Source organism: Sylvia atricapilla, chromosome 1 (genome assembly GCF_009819655.1).
Source record: "Sylvia atricapilla isolate bSylAtr1 chromosome 1, bSylAtr1.pri, whole genome shotgun sequence".
In the NCBI taxonomy this organism is placed as follows: Eukaryota; Metazoa; Chordata; class Aves; order Passeriformes; family Sylviidae; genus Sylvia; species Sylvia atricapilla.
In genome coordinates, this window is record NC_089140.1 from 615,549 (window position 1) to 631,833 (window position 16,285).

At 54.6% G+C, this 16,285-nt stretch overlaps 1 protein-coding gene across 3 annotated transcripts in view; it reads left to right on the plus strand.

Moving 5' to 3' along the window:
• DHX30 (DExH-box helicase 30) overlaps nucleotides 1-16,285 on the plus strand; it is a 31,685-nt gene that overhangs the window by 12,795 nt on the left and 2,605 nt on the right. For all 3 annotated transcript variants that reach the window (XM_066313181.1, XM_066313162.1, XM_066313171.1), the window contains 15 exons: nucleotides 810-940; nucleotides 3,387-3,497; nucleotides 5,356-5,711; nucleotides 6,403-6,529; nucleotides 7,530-7,679; nucleotides 8,173-8,325; nucleotides 9,088-9,909; nucleotides 11,021-11,099; nucleotides 11,559-11,663; nucleotides 12,639-12,814; nucleotides 14,150-14,356; nucleotides 14,660-14,741; nucleotides 15,222-15,415; nucleotides 15,487-15,646; nucleotides 15,850-16,007. In XM_066313181.1, coding sequence (XP_066169278.1) covers nucleotides 810-940; nucleotides 3,387-3,497; nucleotides 5,356-5,711; nucleotides 6,403-6,529; nucleotides 7,530-7,679; nucleotides 8,173-8,325; nucleotides 9,088-9,909; nucleotides 11,021-11,099; nucleotides 11,559-11,663; nucleotides 12,639-12,814; nucleotides 14,150-14,356; nucleotides 14,660-14,741; nucleotides 15,222-15,415; nucleotides 15,487-15,646; nucleotides 15,850-16,007 — 3,011 coding nt within the window. The remainder of the gene's footprint in view (nucleotides 1-809; nucleotides 941-3,386; nucleotides 3,498-5,355; nucleotides 5,712-6,402; nucleotides 6,530-7,529; nucleotides 7,680-8,172; nucleotides 8,326-9,087; nucleotides 9,910-11,020; nucleotides 11,100-11,558; nucleotides 11,664-12,638; nucleotides 12,815-14,149; nucleotides 14,357-14,659; nucleotides 14,742-15,221; nucleotides 15,416-15,486; nucleotides 15,647-15,849; nucleotides 16,008-16,285) is intronic.

Here is a 16,285-nt window from a genome sequence, read left to right on the forward strand (position 1 = left end):
CCCCGTGGCTGGGGGAGGATGTGGCAAGCACCCAAATTGTTCAGAGCTGTTGCTGCTCAGTTGGGTTTTGGTATTGAGGAGTGACAGAGCTCCTGGGGAATGGCACCAGCTCCGTGCTGGAGCCCAGGTGTGCCCAGGTGGGCAGTGCCAGCCCCAGCGTGGGCACAGCCCAGGGCAGGGATTGTCCCCTGTGCTGGCCCTGCTCAGGGAGCCCCTGGAATCCTGGGGACAGCTCCAGACCCCTCCCAACAGGAGAGACCCTGAGGGGCTGGAGCAGGTCCAGGGAATGGAGCTGGGAATGGAGCTGGGGAGCCCCAGGAGGGGCTGAGGGAGCTGGGAAGGGGCTGAGCCTGGAGAAAAGGAGCTCAGGGGGGCCCTGGTGGCTCTGCACAAGTCCCTGCCAGGAGGGGACAGCCGGGGGGATTTGGGATCTGCTCCCAGGGAACAGGGACAGGAGGAGAGGGAACGGCCTCAGGGTGGACAGCAGCAGGAATTTCCCCATGGAAAGGGGGCTCAGGCCCAGGGAGGTTTGGATCCCCATCCCTGGAGTGTCCCAGGAACACCTGGAGGTGACACTCAGAGCTCTGGGCTGGGGACAAGGTGGGGATTTGGCACAGGGTGGGTTTAATGATCCTGGAGGTCTCTCCCAACCTCAGGGATCCAGGACCTGGCTGGTGCCTGGAGATGCTGCAGGTGAAGCCTGGAGCCCTCTGCCTGCTCCCCTCTCCTCCCCTCCAGCCCTGGTCTCTGCAGGAGCTGCACAGGAACTGGGAGACATTTAGCTCCTCTTTGGTTTTTTTTTTTTCCAGATTCCAGAGACTTACTAAAGGAATTTCCACAGCCTAAAAACTTGCTCAACAGTGTGATTGGCCGAGCCCTGGGCATTTCCCATGCGAGGGACAAGCTGGTGTACATCCACACCAACGGGCCAAGGAAAAAGGTAACCCCGTGCTGCTGGAAGGGTGCTACACAGGGGGTGGGAAGGCAGCCATGGAACTGCTAATCCTGGAAAATAACTTCCTAGAAAAAATCCTAGAAGAGTTTTAATTCCACTTAAAAGTTGTGCAATAATACTTCAAACAAGAAATATCCTCACTTCTTCCTATTTTTCCTGATCTTCATGTGCTTTAAACTTGTAGTGGTTTTACGTTTGCTTAAACTTTGTTATATTTATTGTAGTGGTTTAAATGTTTACTTTTTTTTCCCTCTCTCTGTGAGGTAAGATTAGGAGAAGTAAAGCAGGCTCAAACTTAAAGATATAAAAGATAGATTTATTAATATACACTAGAAGAAGAAAATAAGAAATAAAATGAAACTTTTAAAACACTTTTTCTCCTCTCCACAAACTGTTTACTTTCTCACAAACAACATAAAGAAACAAAACCTGTGACTTTCAGTTAGTTTTACTATTTAAAAATAATCTTTTATCTGTTCTTTGGGAGAGGAATCTCTTTTAGTTTACTATGGAATTTTCATTACTGACAACCTAGAACAGTTCTCTTGTGGGTTTTAACTGTTACAAAAACAGCTGCCTGGAGAAAATACATTTAAAGGTGTATAAATGCAGGTGCCCTTGCTCTTTTTGTGGGGATATTTTGAAGTGACTTGCTGTATCTGGCCTTTCTCAGCAGAACGAAACAGAGTCTGTGCATAAATATGTTTAAAGGTGTCCTGCTACCTTAGAAAATCAAGATTTAAAAGCTGTACCTTAGCCCTCAGGAACCCTAGATTTGATTGTAGATTCAAATTCCGAAGCCTAAAATGTCCAGTTGTGACCAGAAAAGAGGAGTTTCTTTGCAAGGGACAGAGGCTTCTAATAGTACTTAAGAGCAGCATGAAAGAGCAGCCTTTTTGTTTGTGAGGTGAAGCGGAGGAATTCCAAGCCAAGAGTTTTCCAGGTGGTTTGAGCTGTCACTGGGATGCCCGAGGCCCAGATCCGGGTCTGGGCTATGAACTGAGCAGGAATTCTTACCTAATGGTGCTCCATGGTCAAGGCTCTGCCCCCTCCTGTCTCACTCCAGAGCCCTTTCCAGCTGAAGTTTAACTGTCACCTACATTCCAGGAAAAGACTCAGTTCTGATGGATTAACATTTTCCAATAACAGTCTGTCTAAAATTTCCCAGACAGTTTTTATTGCCACATCCTTTTTAAGCATCCCTGGATTTTAGGGGATCCATTAGTAATGTTACTTTAGAGTTCTTCATTCTTCGTGTTTGTTTTTTTTTCTCTTTCTCAAGCAGTGGTGCAGTTTCCCAACTTAAAATGTGGAATACCATAGCCAATGCCTCATCCCTAAAATTTGGAATGCCCCAGGCAGTGCCTCATGGCTTTAGTTTGTGTAATTGGTTCCCATTCTTGCCAGCATTTAAATAGATTAATGTGAAGAGCAACTTCAGGTTAAAACAAAAAACTAAACCAGGAAAACAATAAAGGCCATAAAGGAGCCCTGGGAGAAAATGAGGCTCACTCAGAGAGATAAAACAACCCAGCAAACGTGGACAGAAGGTCAGGAGAGAGCCTGGAGAGCTCTTGCTGGATGTGAACAGGGGCTTTGTGAGCACTTGGTGTTCGTTTCTTTCCCAGCAGGTCTGTGCTTCCCAGGCAGAGCCCCGAGGCAAGATTCCCACCCAGGAGCCAGGTTCAGGGGCAGGAAGGCAGCCAGGCAGGTGCTGGAGTCAGGAGCCTGTGCTCCAGCCTGCGGGTGGGGCTTTCCCAGCGCATCCTCTGCTGCCTTCCTTTCATCTGGCCTGCACAAGCAGGAGAGAATTCCCTGGGCATTTCCCTCTCGGAGCCTTGGGGCGTCTGCAGGGCTGGGAGCCCAAGTGAGCTCTGCATTTGGAGCACTTTGAAGGGGGCAGAGTTCAGTTCTCAGCATTCTTTGCCTCTGCAGGTTTTTGGTGCTCCCTTTAGGGGTGCAGTGCTGCCAGTGCCTGAGTGCTGCTGTGCCAGGAGTGCCTGACAGCTGAGGGACTCCTGTGCTGCTTCCATTACAGTCGGGAGGCACTTGGAAAGATGTCCCTGCTGTTGGAGAGGGGATCTGCTCCAGGGCACGCTCTGGCTGCTGCAGTGTGCAGAGGGCAGCCCTGGGATGGGATTGTTCCTGTCATGACCTTCTGGCATTTATCCCTCAGGGCTGACATCCTGTGACACCACAGCCTGCTGGACCTCGGCCCTGCAGCTCCTGTGGCACCTCTGTGTCCTGCTCAGCCTTTTCCTTCAGTGCTCCTGGAAAGGAGCCTCCTGTGAAGGGACCAAGAGAGCCCTTTGTTCCGTTTTCTTCTGTGTTTCTCTTCTGTGCCTGGAGTGTGGAGATGGTTGGAGTGGGTGTGCTCTGGTGGAGGGAAGAGCTTGCCCTGGCTCACCCCGTGGTTCTCCTTGCCTTTCAGAAAGTCACTCTCCATATAAAGTGGCCAAAGAATGTGGAAGTGGAGGGCTATGGGACCAAGAAGATTGACGCGGAGCGGCAGGCGGCGGCTGCAGCGTGTCAGCTCTTCAAGGTGAGCTCTCCTGTGCTCAGCCTGGCCCAGCTCACCTGCAGGGTGCAGCCAGCCTGGCCTGCTGGTGGGAGCTCTTTCTCTCTGCCTGTGCACTCCTTTACTTGGCCCTTCTGTTAGTCAGGGGTAGAAGGTGAAGTCTTGAGTTGGAAACCATTTGAGTTTAAAATCCCATTTGCTTCAGGTAGTCCTGGTCTTTGTTCCTTTTATCCTGACCTTAATCAGCTCCTCAGTCTCAGGGTCTACAGCGAGTACAGTTTCCCTCAGGTGGGTCTGCTGGTCACTAACTCCCACTTCTGCCAGCACAGCTGGGTGTGTTTGCAGCTGTAGGACCTTCAGAGCCTCCTGTTTCCTCTTCATCAAAGCCAGTGTGGCAATGACATGTGGTGATTTACTATTAGTCTACAGTTACACTTTGTTTGGTACTTATTTATGGCTGGAAATGGGTGTGTGCAGCCAGTATCAAACAGGCACAATAAAGCTATAAAGGTCACTCTTGGAGGTGTTTTACAGCTGAGGAAAAGATGCAGTTTTATCTCCAGCTTTGCCTCTGGCTGTTCTGTGTTATCTTGAGCAAGTGAGACTGATTTTGGAGTTTCCTGTTGATCTGTGCAGTGGGAACAGAGATATCTCTGTGCTCAGGAGAAGATGCTGGGGATGCTCTAGCTTGTAGATCCGAATGTTCTGTGAGGAAATAGCCAGCCTTCAGAAATTCAGCAGGGCAGTGTGAAAACTCAGCTGCTTAAGCTGATCCTCTAATCTGTGATGAACAAAACTGGTTTCATTCACTGACTTCATTCTTCATCACTCAGTCAGCATTCACTGGGAATACATCCTGGTTTTGTCCTCTCTAGTCCTGTTCCTCACTTTCTGTGAGACCCCTGGAACTTTTCAAAGGAAAAATACCCTACTGATAAATTTCCCCTGAATTTTGGAAGTGGCTGAAGTGTACTACGGAACTTAAACCCAAAACCCAACCCCCTGATTGAACATGCAAAGCTTTTTTTGTCAGCTGAACTGGAAGCTGGCCAGAAGACCCTTGTGATGGGAGACCTTGTGTGTTCACAGCTATAGAAAGAGCTATAAATGCTGCCTTAAAAAGCCATCAGTTCAAGAAAATTATTAGTGTCTAATTAGTGCAGAGAGTGAATACAGAGGCTTTGAGCAGAGCAGCAAGCCAGGTGAACTTTGGTGTCTTAGGCATTCCCACAGCACAAAATAATACAGCTTTCTCTAATACTGGGCCATTAAATGGCCTAAAACTGTAACTTTTAATTTATTAAAATTAAAGCTAGAACTTACTGCAGCAGTCTGGTAATTTCAAAATGGTGCGTGGTGCACTCTGAATATGTCTGAAGCTTCCTGCAAGGTTCAGTCCTAAATGGTGATGGTAGGAGAGGTTTTAATTACTGCAAGCTTGCTTCAGAACCTGATGGGTTAGGGGCATTTTCCTGCTGCTTGTACAAGTAACTGTTCCTGGGAAATGGAAGGAGATGAACCATTCCCTGAATTCTCATCCCATATTATCCCAGATTAGGCTAGTTCGGACTAGCCTTCCCAAAAAGATGCATTTCCTGCTCCGAGGTTGGTTTCAAAACTTGAGGGTGCCAATCATAGCCAAGAGTTTGTAAAACCCCGATGAATCCTGGCCCATTCTAAGGAGCTGTGTGGGGCTGAGAGCCATGCCCTGGGAAGGGAGGGCAGGGACCACCTTCCCTTTGGGACAGAACAGCGGTGGGGGAAAGTTGAGAGCTCCTGGAAGCGCCTTTCCCGGCTCTGTCTGTGCTGGGGAAGGATGGCTCCTGCCCTGCCATCCCCAGCAGGGATGGGCTCCCAGAGCTGCCCCGTGTCTCTCCTGCAGGGCTGGGGCTTGCTGGGCCCCCGGAACGAGCTCTTTGATGCTGCCAAGTACCGGCTGCTGGCCGACCAGCTGGGCTGTCCCGACGAGCGCTGGTGCAACGAGGGCAAGTGGCGCTCCAAGTCCGGCCCCTCGCTCGCTGACCTGTCCACCTGCTGGCGCCGCATGGAGCCCGACGACGCCATCCAGCCCATGGAGCAGGGCAGGATGCCCAAAGCCATGAGGAGGGAGGAGCTGGAGGAAGGGGAGCTGGAGGAGGGGGAGCTGGAGGAGGGGGAGCTGGAGGAGGAGGCGATCGACGTGTCGGATTACCTGCCCATGGCGCACCAGGACGCACGGACCCCGGGCAGAGATCCCAGGTGGGTCTGGCTGGGAATGCTGAGCCGGGGCAGAGGGAAGGGAAGGTTTTCCTCTAGCTGGGGAGGCCGGGAGATGGGCCAAAGGAATAGTGGGGCAGCCTGGTTTCATACCTGGCTGCCATCCAGGGAATGCATAGACTTCTTCCCTGCAGCTCTGCCCTCTGGAGAGACTGCTGCCAGTCTTGGTACCTGCCTGATTCTTCTTTGCCTAAAGACATTTCCATCCCCAGAAGTGGTGCATGTGCATTTACACCAGGCTTTGGCCACCCTGTTTTGAGGGCAACATTAAATCTGCTCCCTTCCACCCCCATAGCTGCCTGCTAGACTTTGTGAGCACAAAGCTTGGATTTTTAATAGGCAGCAGGAGCAAGATCTGTAAGAGATGATGGTGATGGTGGTTATTTCTGTGATGTGGTTTTTAAATTCAGAATTATTTATTAATTAAATCTGTTCAGATCTGCTGATGCCATCTGGTTTGAGGCCTTGGTGTAAAGGTTGCATCACTGTAGTAGGTGGATTTGCTGGGCTGGGTGGTTGTGAGTGACAGATTTTAGTAGCAAGACTCTGCCCGTGACCAGAATTACCTGGGCTTTACCTGGGCAGTTTCAGAGCTCAGTAACACTCCTGGAGCGAGGCAGGTCTGAGCACAAGTGGGCAATTCTACATCCAACTCTCCTCATGTCCCATGCAGCCGAGGAGGGAGTTCCATTGAAATGACAGACGACAACACCGCTATCCGTGCCCTGACGCAGTTCCCACTTCCCAAAAACCTCCTGGCCCAAGTGATTCAGATTGCAACCTCTTCCTCCACAGTCAAGGTAAGGTCTGTCTGACCCCTCCAGGGAGGAAGCTCAGAGGCTTCAGCTGGAATCCCTTTGGATGCTTTCTTTGGGCAGCAGAACTGGGGAGAGGAGGGAAGTTAAAACTAGGCCAAGAGAAATCAGTGTGAGCAGCAAAGAAAAGACTTTGTGGTGAGAACTGAGGGAATGTCTTAATAGAACCATGAGGAATGTTGGTTCTGAGGCCAGCACAGAGGAGGAGCTGCTATTTGACTGAAGGAGGTATTTTCTAGGGTTTCCTTTTCCCATATATCTGCCACAAGGACAAGTTTGTTGCTGGGAGCGATGTGTAACTTCTGTGCTGATAGAATCTTTCCACAACTCGATTCCTGCCCGTATCCAGTGATCCTCCTTCCTGGGATGTGTCACCCACCTCCCAGAGCTCCTGTGCTCAGCAGAAAGGAGCTGAGCTCCACTCTCAGGTTCTCGGGTGTTCCCCACAGTTGTCTGCTCTCACTGTGGCTTAGACAGCACCTCGTGAGCTGGGGAGTGGAGTTCAGTGCAGTAACCTTCTTCTAGTCCTCCATTTAAAAATGAAACAAATCCACCAGAAAAACCCCAGGGTGAAAGGTCCAGAGGGGCCACACAAGGAATGGTTGAGGTCACTGGGTTGGTTCAGCTGGAGCAGAGCAGACTGAGGGCAGAGCTCGGCAGGGGCTGCAGCTCCTCCCGAGGGACAGCTCCAATCTCTGCTCCCTGTGACAGGAACAGGACCCAGGGAACAGCTGGAGCTGTGCCAGGCAGGCTCAGGCTGCAGATGAGGGAAAGGTTCTTCCCCACAGGGTGCTGGCAGTGCCCAGGCTCCCCAGGGAATGGGCACAGCCCCGAGGCTCCCCAAGCACCACAAGGACCTTTGCACAGCGCTGCCAGGGATCCACAGGGTGGCTTGTTGGGGGGTCTGTGCAGGGCCAGGGGAGGGGCTGGGTGGTCCCTGCAGGCCCAGGCTGCCCCACAGAGCCTGGTGCTGTCGTTGCTGCAGGAGTACATGCAGTTCCGCACGGTGGGCACCAAGACCAAGATCTGCAAGCTGACGCTGCGCTGGCCCTGCCCCATGACCTTCGCTGCCAAGGGCCGGCGCAAGGTGGAGGCCGAGAACAAGGCAGCAGCCCTGGCCTGTCAGAAGCTGAAGGTGAGTGCTCCTGGCTCCTGCAGCCCCTGGGGGTGTGCCTGTGCATACAGACTCCTGCCTCACTCACGGGTGTGAGCCTGACAGGGCGATGCTGGGAACCTCCTGATCTTTGACTTGTGTAATGAGCTAATGCTTAATTAGCTAATGCTTAACAAACGTGTATTTCCACACCTTGGGGTTCACAGCATGCCAGAACCACAGCAAGGGACTCAACAAGAGGGTTTTGCAGTCGTGGCTGCTGTTCCTCTGATGGGTCTGTTTGAGACCTTGCAGGTGTAGTATCAGAGCAGGTGGTTGGTTCTGGTGTGTGTGCTTCTCCAGAGTTGCAGTGGGATCGTGTCAGGTTTCTTGCTGCGGCAAGAAAAGCAGGAATTGATGGATTTGGGGTGGTGAGGAGCTGGCCTATCCAAACGTGGGATCCAAGTGCTCTGTATCCCAGCCCTTGGTGTGAGCAGCCTCGGAGCTGATGGTGTTGTTTGCCTGTTCCCTGCAGAGCCTTGGCCTGGTGGACAAGAACAACAACCCCCTGAGCCACGCCATGTACAACATGACTTCCCTGCGGGAGCTGGGCGAGAACCAGAGGAAGCCCTGCCACATCAAAGTCCCTGAGGCCACCCTGCGCAAGATTGAGAACTACCTGAACCATGTAAGGCTCAGCCCCCTGAGGATCCCCTTTGCCTGATCCCGTTTCACTTCAGCAATTGGATGTGGTTGAAAGCTTCCTGTCAAAATGCTGAGGGAATTCATGGTTTGATTGTTGCCACAAAACCTGATCAGCCTCTGATTCTCTTTAGGGAGGGGAAACCCTTTCTGGGCAGTGGCCTTCCCTTTGGAAAGACTAGGATTCGTAAGGTTGAATCCAAAAGTTGTGATTGATTAAAATTCAGCAACTTTTAATCCTGCGAACATCTGGGCCAGCGCTTTGATTTGGCTTCTAGACGATTCCTGACCTGTTGCTCCTTGTAGTTCTTCCTGTGGGATGTGGACTTCTTGTCTTTTCTTTTGCCAAGACAGAACATTTCTGCCTTAGCCAAAAGCTTGTGTTTTGCATAAGTTACGTGTCTGGGTGAGAGTGTAACTTGATAGTTTCCAAAAGTTGTCTTTGAGGGTCTGTTGCATTGGAGAGCTGAAGTTACTGGTCTGTGCCTGTCGGTTCAGGCAGCAGCACTAATACCCCTCCTGAAATAGGGAATGCAGCAAGGAACACACAGGGGGCTGCCCAAATTAATTCTCACTTCAAATGACCTCAGTTCAGAGCGTGACTGGGTTACCTAAGATGTGAGGAGGCCTTGGCAGAGCCTTGGCCAGGGCAGACTGGCTGGGTCTGTTCCAGGCGCTTGGTTCTTTCCGTCCTCCTCAGGACCGCTACTAACCTTGCTGTCCTCGCCAACTTCTCCCCCTCTCCCAGTATCCTGTGGACATCAGGGAGTCCAGGCCACGGATTGCAGATGACATGATGAACCTGACCAAGGAATCTGGTGCCATCAGCGACGCCATCACGGGGAAGACCTACATCCCCATGCTGGAAGCAGAGGAAGTGCGCCTTAGCCAGAACCTGCTGGCCCTCTGGAAAAGGAGAGGAGCCTCCTGGCAGGAGAGCCACCCGCTGCCGGTCGACCCTCACAAGGACACCATCCTGTCGGCCATCGAGCAGAACCCCGTGGTGGTGATAGCAGGGGACACGGGCTGCGGGAAGACCACGCGCATCCCGCAGCTGCTGCTGGAACACTACATCCTGGAGGGGCGCGGCGCGCGCTGCAACGTGGTCATCACCCAGCCCCGCCGCATCAGCGCCATCTCGGTGGCCCAGCGCGTGGCGCAGGAGCTGGGGCCCAACATGAGGAAGAACGTGGGCTACCAGGTGCGGCTGGAGAGCAAACCCCCCGCCCGGGGAGGGGCCCTGCTCTTCTGCACCGTGGGCATCCTGCTCAGGAAGCTGCAGGGCAACCCCAGCCTGGAGGGCGTCAGCCACGTCGTGGTGGACGAGGTGCACGAGCGGGACGTCAACACGGATTTCCTGCTCATCCTGCTCAAAGGCATCCAGAAGCTGAACCCTGACCTGCGCCTGGTGCTCATGAGCGCCACGGGGGACAACCAGCGCTTCTCCCACTACTTTGGGGACTGCCCCGTGGTCAAGGTGCCGGGCTTCATGTACCCGGTGAAGGAATACTACCTGGAGGAGATCCTGGCCAAGCTGGGCCGGCACCGGCACCGGCACTACGAGATCAAGGTGGGTGTGCAGCCGGGGGGAAGCTGTCCCCCTTGGATGGGGCACTGCCTTCTGGCCTGTCAGCAGGGGGAGAGTTTGGGCCTGGGACTGCTCCTGCTTCCCTGTGCTTGTCAGACACTGTTTGCTTAGCTTTAATTCCTTGCCGGTCCTCCTGAGGTGAAGTCAGCTTAGTAAAACCCCAGAGTGTTCTGATTAAATTATGCATAAAGATGACTTCGCTTCGGGGTCAAGTTGCTTTTGTCTCCCTTTAATGGGAAGTTTGATGTTTGAGTAGGCTGAGAGCTCGTTGCTGTGTGTACACAGACACAGAGTTGAATGTTTGCACACCCTGGGCAAGCCTGGCCCAGGACTGGGATGGTTGTGGCTTCCAGCACTGTTACCTCAGTGCTCAGCGTCCTGCATGACTGAATTCCCTGACTGCTGCTTTCTGCAGCTGGTCTGACACTCTGGAAAATGCCCTGCAGACATGTGCTGTGCTCTGGGTAATCCTACACCAGCGGTGGGTCATGGAGTCACACAGTCACAGAGGTTGGCAGGCATCTCCAGACGTTTTCTGGTCCAGCCAGCTGGTCTGGAGTCTGCCAGCCCATTTTTCTAGCCTGGAGAGATCCCTCCCTGTGGTTGAGCAAATGTCTGGAGTATCAGCCACTTTTCCCAGTCCTGGATCATCAGCAAACTCGCTTGGGGTATCCCATTGCCTCCAGGGCGTTCTTCCTGTTTCTGTTGTGGCAGGGATTTTATCTGAGCTTTAATGGTCTGTTCCAAATTCCTGAGAGCTACAGAACCTGCTGCTTGGAGCCTGATGGATTTGAACTCCCAGGTGCACGTGGCAGTTTTGTCCACAAAAACCTTGTGGGAATTCTGTTACTCGTGAGGTGCTGCTCAGCAGAGGTGCAGAGATCTGGACAGTGGGACTTTGCATTCTCTGCACAGCAGGGAACCTGGCAGCACTTGTGACCAGTGCAGGTTCCAGATGGAGCCCAGACCAGGCTCCTGGCTCCAAGTCCTGGGCAGGGTGTCCAAGTGCAGGTGTTTGCTGCCTGCAGAAGGTGCTTTGGGTGCCCCTGTGCTGTGCTGACAGCCCCTGACCTGCCTGTCCTGTTCCCCCCAGCAATCCGATGATGAGTGTGTCCTTGACCTCGACCTGATCACCGACCTCGTGCTGCAGATCGATGCCCACGGGGAGCCAGGTGGGTCCTGCCTCGCCCTGAGCTCTTCCTTCTGCTGGGGGGAGAGAAAGGGAGCCCCTCCAGAACCTCTGCAGGGACACCACGGTGCTGAGCCCCTCCTGCAAGGGCACCTTGAATTCCTGCTGGTACAAGTGGTCTTGTGGCACGAGCAAATTCTGAGTCTTCTGCTAAGACAGGGTTGGACTCCTCAGTGTCCTGGGCAGCTGTTCCAGGACTTGTCTGTGCTCCAGCACTGGCAGCCTTGTGCTGCACAATTATCCCTGTCAAATACCCTTGCCTGGAAGGTGAAGTGTTTGGGAAGAAGGCAGGACTCTCAGGTGACTTCCAAGAGATTTAAGTGTCCCAAAGCTCTTGGCCATTCACTGCCAAACTCCAGGAGTAGCCTGGAAATGTGTCTCCAGCTGGGGAAAAGCACTTGGATTTCGAGGCAGTGTGTTCTTAACTCGCAGTGTGTTCCAGGTGGGATCCTGTGCTTCCTCCCTGGCTGGCAGGAGATCAAAGGGGTGCAGCAGCGGCTGCTGGAGATGCTGGGCTCACAGAACAGCCGCTACCTCGTCTTGCCAGGTGAGAGGGCAGGGCCAGCCCCTTCTTCCCAGGATTCGGGGCAATCTGGGACGGTTGGCTTGATGTGCCCCTTCGGCTTTGCTCTGGCACAGAGCTGGTGAGCTTTGATGTCCCAGCTGTGTAATGGTGTGTGGTGAGTGTGAGTAACTCCTCCTAGCAGAGGCTGAGTAACTCCTGTGTGTGATCAAAGAGACTGGCTTCCCATTTGCCTCCAGCGGTTTGGAATTGGGCAAGGGGAAGGCACTGCTGAGCCTGCACAGAAGAGATCTCAGTTCTGTGGGATGCAGGTGGACTCTGCAGCTCAGCTTTGATCTGTGAATTTAGCATTCTTTGCCCCAGGAGGAAATTTACAACAAAAGCCATTTTCGCTCTGCAAAACTCTTAAGGGTTTTAGCATTTTTTGTTTGTTTTTCAGCAGCTCTGCCTATGCAGTGTCAAACCAGGCCAGGCAGGAGCAGAGCTTTGAGCAGCTGGGCTGTTAATAATTGCAAGTGTAGTTTGGTGGAAAGTGCCTGCTCTCCTCTGCTGGGAATTCCTGCACGGTGCTGAGCTGTGGCACACAGGACACATACACCTGGGATACAGGACACACGGGGGCCTCACTGAGAACAAATCTGACAGAGTGGCCTCACGTGGCAGTGAGAATTCCCATTCCCCTGCCCCAAGGGTCTTCTGAGGAGGGGCAGTGCAGAACTGGGCTCTGGGAGGGAGTGGGATTTCTGCCAGGGATATTTGTGGGATGCCACCAGGCTCTGGGACAGGAGGTGAGCAGAGCTGCTGCTGCTGCTGAGCCACAGATTGAAGCATCTGAAATGAGGCCTTCCCAAATGACTTGTGGAAATTTTTTCCTGGGGTCTGGCTGGCAGGAAGCTGCTGGCTGTGACCACTGGCAGCTGGTGTCCCCTTTCCTGGAAGCGGGAGGTGATGGTACAAGAGGCTCAGCTGGGCAGGTCTGACTCTGCTTTGATTTCCCAGTGCACTCCAACATCCCCATGATGGACCAGCAGAACATCTTCCAGAGGCCTCCCCCGGGCGTCAGGAAGATCGTCCTGGCCACCAACATCGCGGAGACTTCCATCACCATCAACGACATCGTGCACGTGGTGGACAGCGGCACGCACAAGGAGGAGCGCTACGACCTCAAGACCAAGGTACTGCTGCCTCTGGCTCATTTGGGACACTCTGGAGCAGAGGAATGTTTGAAGTGCCATTAGTGGGAGGATGGAGCTGCTTCCCGTTTGGCCCCTAAGGCACAGGCGTTGTAGTTTGGGGAGAGTGTTTGATTCCTCATCAGTGTTTGCTGTGTCCAGGCTCCAGGCCAGGCTCCCCATCAAATTCTGAATGTTTCAAACAAATTGAAGGCAAATCCTACTCTTTCCTAACTCTGTTAGAACAGTGGTAGCTTTTCTGTTTGCTTTCAGCCTTTTTCTGTGATTTCCTCAAAAACCCCTTGGTGGCCCTCACAGGGCAGCCCTGACCTGTTAGATCCTGCTCTTGTTTCCAGCTCTTCTGGCCCAGTCCCTGTTCCTCAGCTTTCTGAGAGGGATCTGCTGCCCCAGGCCCCTTCCTGGCAGTGCTGGGCCTTGAGCCTGGGAAGGCTCTTGTTTGTACACCTTGGCAGCAAAGTGAAGGCAACTGTGCTGCTGTTGCTGTTGGGAAAAGGAATTCTGGCAGCACCTCTCTGCCCCTGTTCTAGAGCATCATCTCCCAGGGCCAGGTGGCCATTCACACCTTGGAGCAGTTCTGGTTTAAACCCAGCCCTTTGGTATTTGCTCAGTTTTGTCCCAGCTCAGAATGCAGACCCCGAGGCAGGGCTGGGATAGGGAGCCCTGGGACGGGGAGCCCTGGGACGGGGAGCCCTGGGACGGGGAGCCCTGGGACGGGGAGCCCTGGGACGGGGAGCCCTGGGACGGGGAGCCCTGGGACGGGGAGCCCTGGGGTGGGGAGCCCTGGGATGGGGCCTGGAACAGGTGTCCAGCAGGTGGCATCTGGGTCCCATCCATGCAGCCCGGGAGCTGCTGCTGGACAGAGACCAGCACTGCAAGAGGCAGGAGAGTGGGAAAGGCTTCCCTGGCTCTTTGAGACCATTCATCAGTCGTGAGAGTCTGAGTTCTCTTGGCTGGCTGGAAAGGTGACAAAGGGAGGAACTTCGGATATGGGCCTGGAGTGACGAGACACGGGGAATGTCTTTCCACTGCCAGAGGGCAGAGTTAGATGGGATACTGGGAAGGAATTCCTGGCTGTGAGAGTGGGGAGGGGCTGGAATGGATTTTCCTGAGCAGCTGTGACTGCCCCTGGATCCCTGGAGATGTCCAAGGCCAGGCTGGACAGAGCTTGGAGCACCCTGGGACAGTGGGAGGTGTCTCTGCCACGGCAGGGGTGGAACGGGATGAGCTTCAAGGTCTCTTCCAGCCCAGCCCATTCTGGGATCCCCTGGGTGGAGCAGGACAGAGCTGTGGGAGCCTCAGCGTGCTGTGTCCCCTCAGGTGTCCTGCCTGGAGACCGTGTGGGTGTCCAAGTCCAACGTGGTGCAGCGGCGCGGGCGCGCCGGGCGCTGCCAGTCGGGCTTCGCCTACCACCTGTTCCCGCGCAGCCGCCTCGACAAGATGCCCACCTACCAGGTGCCCGAGATCCTGCGCACGCCCCTGGAGAACCTGGTGGTGCAGGCCAAGATCCACATGCCAGAGAAAACGGTGAGCACGGCGCTGAGGGCGCTGGGCAGGGCTCCTGGAGGAGTAGGAGTAGGAAGAACACAGAGTGCTGATTGCTGCAGTTCTTGCGTTGCTAAACGTGGTGCTGCCCAGGGAAGTTCAGACCAGGAAGCGTGTACATCCCTGAGGTTACAGAGTGTGTCTGGAAGCCTGAAGGAATGGAGAGGGCTGAGCTCATATCCCTGGAGGCAGACAAAGAGGGAATTGTGCTGCAGTCTGGGTTCCCAAAGGCTCTCGCACCTGTATGGGAAACAGGCTCACTTTTTCCCTTTTCCCGTGTTGCAGGCAGTTGAATTTCTCTCCAAGGCTCTGGACAGCCCTGACATCAAAGCTGTGGATGAAGCCGTGATCTTGCTGCAGGAGATTGGTGAGTTAATTCTGTGTCCTGGAAACATGTTCACTCTCATACTGTGGGAAGTGGGGCTTGGCACAGGCTGCTGCTGTGGGGCAGAATGGGCAGGATTGTCTCTGGATGGGGATAGCAGTTGATAGTGACTTTCCCAAACCATGTGCCCTGGGCTGTTTTATTTCCCACACTGCTTTGCTTAAAAATTGGGGATAACTTTCCAAGGTCAAAAGAAGAGAACTGGGGATTTGGGGTTCAGAGATGGGTGACAGGAGGAAGGGAAGGGGTGATGTGGAGTTCAGGGCTGGGCCTTGTTGATGGTGCTGTGGCTGTGACCTAAGCTCAGTCAGACCTGGGGGGTTCTGGGTGCCTATTGCAGGCCCCTGTCCCTGTGCCTCTTCTGGAGGTCACCCCAACCCTTCCCAGCCCTGGCAGTTCCCAGTCCCCGTTCTGGCTGCGCTGGGGGCTGACGGACGTGCCACCTGGGTGTCCCTCCTGCAGGAGTGCTGGACCAGCGGGAAGCGCTGACCACGCTGGGCAAACGCCTGGCCCAGATCTCCACAGACCCTCGGCTGGCCAAGGCCATCGTCCTGGCCTCCATCTACCGCTGCCTGCACCCGCTGCTGGTGATCGTGTCGTGCCTGACGCGGGACCCCTTCAGCAGCAGCCTGCAGAACCGCGCCGAGGTGGACAAGGTGAGGCTCCCCCGGCTCGGGGGGGCAGCAGGGCCGGGGCTGCCCGTGGCTCACGGGTGTCCCTGTCCCAGGCCAAGGCCGTGCTGAGCCGGGAGAGCGGCAGTGACCACCTGGCCTTCGTGCGGGCGGTGGCGGGCTGGGAGGAGGTGCTGCGGCGCAGGGACAGCCGCGCCAGGGACAACTACCTGCAGGACTACTACCTGTATGGGCCCAGCCTGCGCTTCATCAACGGTGAGTTCAGCTCCTGCCCCTCCCCGGCCCCAGGCTGCTGCACAGGAGGGACATGGGGCACAGATGGGACCAGGCAGGGCCTGCCTTTGGCCCAGGACAGGTCTCCTGTCCCACTGGGGCTGGTGCTGCCCTGCTGAGGTGACTCATTCCATGGGGGGAAGGAGAGGGTGAATCTCATCCCTGGGGCTGTCTCCTCCCTCCAGGCCTTGTCAAGCAGTTCTCTGAGAACCTCTACGAAGCCTTCCTGGTGTCGTCCCCGTCCGACTGTACCATGCCCTCGTCCGTGTGTAACCAGTACAGTGAGGAGGAGGAACTGGTCAAGGGCGTCCTCATGGCTGGGCTCTACCCCAACCTCATCCAGGTACTGGCACTGCCACTGCTCTCGGGGGTTGGCTGTCACAGCAGGTGACACCGGGAAGTGCTGAGGTGCCCGAGAAGCGTCTGCTCTCTGGGGAGTGAGTGTCCAAGGCAGGCATCCTGCCCCGGGCTCTGGCCTGTGCTCCAGTGCTGTGCCTGATCCCCATTCATGAGGAGTGGCCACCCCGGCTGGTGTGGGTCCATGTTCAGGTTCTCATCGCTTGGTTTGGGAGCCATTGAAATGGCATTTTCCTCATGTGCTGCCGGAGGTGGCATCTTCCT